This window comes from Limulus polyphemus, unplaced genomic scaffold (assembly GCF_000517525.1).
Source record: "Limulus polyphemus unplaced genomic scaffold, Limulus_polyphemus-2.1.2 Scaffold390, whole genome shotgun sequence".
Taxonomy (NCBI): Eukaryota; Metazoa; Arthropoda; class Merostomata; order Xiphosura; family Limulidae; genus Limulus; species Limulus polyphemus.
The window spans coordinates 187,560-192,376 of NW_013666000.1; the positions used below are offsets into that span (position 1 = coordinate 187,560).

Consider the following 4,817-nt stretch of genomic DNA (forward strand, 5'->3'; position numbering starts at 1 on the left):
GGATTGACCGTCACATTATAACGCCGCCACGGCTTAAAGGGCGATCATTTTTGGTGTGACGGGGATTCGAACCCGCGACCCTCAGATTGCGAGTCGAGCGCCCTAGCCACCTGGCCGATATCCTTTGCTGGTTTGATTAGCTTTACGAAAATTTAGGGTTTTTCTGTTAACCTGATTGTTATTGTTTGGATGCAGTTATTGAATTGATATGCTTTGACAATCAATTAATGTTCCACTTTCAAAGCCTTAAACTAAGATCTATTAAATGTTTCAGAAGACAAACAAATTATGATATTTTATACAAGTTTGTAAAATTGTAATTATTGCATCGTATAAGAACTGTAGAAACGAGTCAATAAATAATGAGGGCACCCAGGTGATGAAACAATGTATTCTAATCTTTATAAGCAGAAACGTTAAAAGGGTATATTTAATTAGCTACACTGATAGCCAGGTTGATTTTTAGTTTCGCTCTAAGTATGTAGCTTGTTCTGATCGTTAGTTAATATTAATGTGTTTGAAAAGAACTGAATAAACATGTATATAAAACACTTTATTTGTCAAATGCTGCACTATATTATGTGGAAAATACCAAAGACCATATTTACCATTTTTTTCGTAATAACCAGAAGAGTGAATTATTTTGTTTTAAGAGGTTTTATTTTATTTTTCTTTATCTCAAAGTCACAGATATTGATTAAAGTGTCAATATTAAAAATCTTTATTAGATTCAGAGGAACTTTGGTTTGGTATGAATTTCGCGCAAAGCTACACGAGGGCTATCTACGCTAGTCGTCCCTAATTTAGCAGTGTAAGACTAGAGGGAAGGCAGCTAGTCATCACCACCCATCGCCAACTCTTGGGGTACTATTTTTATCAACGAATAGTGGGAGTGACCGTCACATTATAACGTCCCCACAGCTGAAAGGGCGAACATGTTTGGTGTGACGGGAATTCGAACCCGCGACCGTAGGTTGCGAGTCGAGCGCCCTAGCCACCTGGCAATGGAAGCGCACATGACTGGTTCAATATTTTATCACAGGATGGCGCCCTAGCATATTTGCTGTCACTTGTCACCTGCTTTTTGATGCCTTTAAAGTACTACGTGTCTATAATAATAATAAAGACAGACATACACGTGAAAACTGCAACAGTCAACATGCGAATGCAACTTGGAATAACCGACTACGGGTTTATTGATTTATTTTTGCGATACCTTGTTTTTATATGGATCAGTAGAGTGGAATTCGCTCATGGAAGTGGAGACAAAGCAACTAATGTTTCAGAAAAACTACATCTAGACTCCAGTGATTATGATTTTTCCTTCTTCGAGGATATTTCTAATGTAAGTAGGCCTAATAGGCATGTTTAGATAACTGTTATACCTACCTGTAAAGGATGCAAGAAATTGTTATTGGGCCTAAAGTGTTTATTTGCCAGATCAGAACTGCCTCTTTTGAATAATGTGAATTATCAAAGACATCACTAGAAACGATTTCTAAAGAGTGATGACAGCTTGTCATTTATAGATATAACTTTACTCTCTAAATCTGTTGAGCTGTTAATAATGAATGATATTTTTGAGCGTTTTCATTATATATTTTTCGTAAATAAAGAAAGTTTAATCCTATTTTTATTTTCAAAAACAAAATAGTTTTAGAAATATTGGAGTAGAAATTAACATCACTGAAAAATTAAGACATAAAGAAGCAAACATTTAATACAGCATGTTTGTTGATATGAAGCATACGTTTATATTACATTCTTCTAAACTCCATCTGTTATCTATTACGTAACTAACATTTATTAATTAATTGTGGCCCATTTAAATTTGGAAATAACGTGGTTATAAAAACTACAGCAGTATTTACTTATTGAAAATTCACGTTCATCTAGGTTTATGATTTACTCAGCTGCGAGATGTATAGCGGTTGTTACGAGTTGTGAAAGTTAACCTTATATCTCGTATGCTTCGCGAACAAATATAGTTTAAAAATATCTGTCCTTCGAATTGAATTATCTCATTTTATTTTCAACTTTCTCATTGTAGCTCTATCCTTCTGAATGGTAAATGTGTTTGTAATTAGCAACAAATGTATACTTGTTGCTTATTGTTGTATTTTCTTATATGTAGAGGATTTTCAAGCTAATCAGTAAAAAACTAGTAAGATTTTATCAGAGCTTAAAATTGTTAATTAGTTCGTAGATGTAATTTGGATATTTGACAAAGCTAATAAGCCTTATGCCCCTGTCCTTAATTTTGAACTGCTGACCAGAGGAAAGACAGCCAGTCAGTAGCACTAAACTACCCACCCACCATCCTCGTTAAGGAATTAGCTGTCACTTTTATAACGCACCCACAGCTGAAAATGTATTGAGCTCTACACAGGACCGACTAACGTCCCAAACATAGTTAGTTCCTCATCGTGTAGAATGTAATGGTCACTGAAATATCTTAACAAAATAAAGAGAAAGACAGATTCAGTGAATCAAAAAATATCTTATTTTGTGCTCAAACTCAGCTTGGAATTATTTTATTCATTTTATCAGTGCATTATTTGTTTAAAACTTGATCTCATATCTACAACGTACTTATGTATTTGTTTTATAACATTATAAATATTATTAAACATATCGAATACATGGAATATCGTCAATATACAAAATATTACAAATCCGAAAAAAGGGGAACTAAAAAGAGATCAATAACTTGGAATGATCTGCTAAGCTAGTATTCGTTGTTTAAAAGCAGTGTTCAGATATCTGCTCAAACATCGCATGTCGTCCCAAACATAGACTTACAGCTTGGCATCGTTTCTAAACGTGTTCGAAGTCTCTGTACAACATATTTGTAAACCTGGAACAACATTTTTATAAACATAGGGTGTGCTCGGTTCGCACCTTTGTACAAGTCTTTCTAGCCTTGAAGCTGTATTTGAACACTGTTGTTTTATTTGTTTGAAGTTAAGCACGGACCAGCATAATGGGCAATCTGTGTTCTGCCCCTACGGTTATCGAAACCAGGTTTCTAGCTCTGTAAGTCCGCAGACATACTGCTGTGCCACTGGGGGGCAAACACTGTTGTAATTCTCAGAACTCATGAATGAAAGCAGAGCAGAATATGTTATAATATGTTAACCACACTACATACGGCATATCTTGGACCGATGATTGTTTGTTTGTTTGTAATTATGCACAAAGCTACACAATGGGCTATCTGTGCTCTGCCCACCACGGGTATCGAAACCCGGTTTCTAGCGTTCTAAGTCCGCAGACATACCGCTGTGCCACTGGGGGGCCTGACCGATGAGGCCTTCCACCCAGTACATAGTAGTAGTCTAGGCGCTGTATTCTGCCTGTATATATAATCAGTTTTCGACAACGACTGTTATGGTGTGAGCCATGTTAAGCAAATGAATTTTAATTATTATCCATCTTATTTAAGTTATTTACAAATCAAGTTTTTAGGGTAGTAATCATTAACACAGTGTTATTTAAGTTACTTACAAATCAAGTTTTTAGGGTAATAATCATTAACACAGTGTTATTTAAGTTATTTACAAATCAAGTTTTTAGGGTAGTAATTATCAACACAGTGTTATTTAAGTTACTTACAAATCAAGCTTTTAGGGTAGTAATCATTAACACAGTGTTATTTAAGTTATTTACAAATCAAGTTTTTAGGGCAGTAATCATTAACATAGTGTTATTTAAGTTTCTTGCAAATCAAGTTTTTAGGGTAGTAATCATCAACACAGTGTTATTAAGTTCGAACAACAGCTACGTAGATGTGCAGCAACTTCTAAATATGTCTTCGAAAATATGTGTTAAACGTAGATGGTACATCTGTAGGTGTATAGGAAGTCTTGGTGCTATCTTTAAATTAATGTTGTTATTCGGGACAATATCCTTCCCGTTGTGTTACTGAATAGAACTAGTATAATATGTTTGACCGCTAGAGGGTTGTTTCAGTAATACAGTATCACTTTTGAATATGGATTGTAACTATGGATACGACAGCGTAGACATGAAAGTTTAGAGAGCTCTTTAGACGTTTTATAGATCTAAATAACATGTTTAGTCAAATCATAAAATCTGTTAAAGCTTTATAGCCATGCTAATAGTCTGGATACATAAACATATTCTGTATAAATAAAAGTTCAAATAATTATGTCTATCATTCCCTCTTACACACCCCCCCTCCCCCACAAGATTTGCATTCTGAAGTCGTTTTGTGAATCAGTCTACTTTGTTCTAAGTTATCCACGGTCTTCATTCAGGTTGCACTACTGTTTTGTACGCTCTGTAGCTAAAATGTTTCTTTGTTCACAGTTCGTGAGGAGTGTTTTTTTTTTTTTGTTTCCAACATTGGTACAAATCTACTACGCAAAAGCTATCTGCGATTGCCGTCCGTAATTTTGAACCGAAAGACTAAAGGGAAGATAACTAATCAATAACACCCACAGTTGATTCTTGAGCTACTGTAATCGAATGGCGGGATTTGACCGTCGCTCTTATAATGCACCTAATGCTCCAAAACGCGAACCGCATTTTTCGGTTACGAGATGCGACCCATGAACACTCGGATTCGCAGTCCGGCAAACTAACCATTTGGCCATGTCCAGTAGATGATGGAATTGATTTTTATCTAATATTCCATGTAGCCTAAACGTCATTTAACAGCTTTCCTATCGACAATTTTCCCGTTCATAACACCTTTAGCTCCGAGACCGTCCATTAACGCACCCCTAATGATACGTGATACTTTTGTTACGTCTCCGTTCGTTAGTTAATTTTCCGTAACTTCGTTTTGACGA

General features: G+C 35.5%; 1 protein-coding gene across 2 annotated transcripts in view; it reads left to right on the forward strand.

Annotated features, from left to right (window-relative positions):
- Nucleotides 1-1,127: 1,127 nt before the first annotated feature.
- LOC111085438 (WAP four-disulfide core domain protein 1-like) overlaps nucleotides 1,128-4,817 on the forward strand; it is a 46,422-nt gene continuing 42,732 nt past the window's right edge. For both annotated transcript variants that reach the window (XM_022383981.1, XM_022383982.1), the window contains exon 1: nucleotides 1,128-1,345. In XM_022383981.1, the coding sequence (XP_022239689.1) occupies nucleotides 1,160-1,345 (186 nt within the window). In that variant the 5' untranslated portion in view covers nucleotides 1,128-1,159. The remainder of the gene's footprint in view (nucleotides 1,346-4,817) is intronic.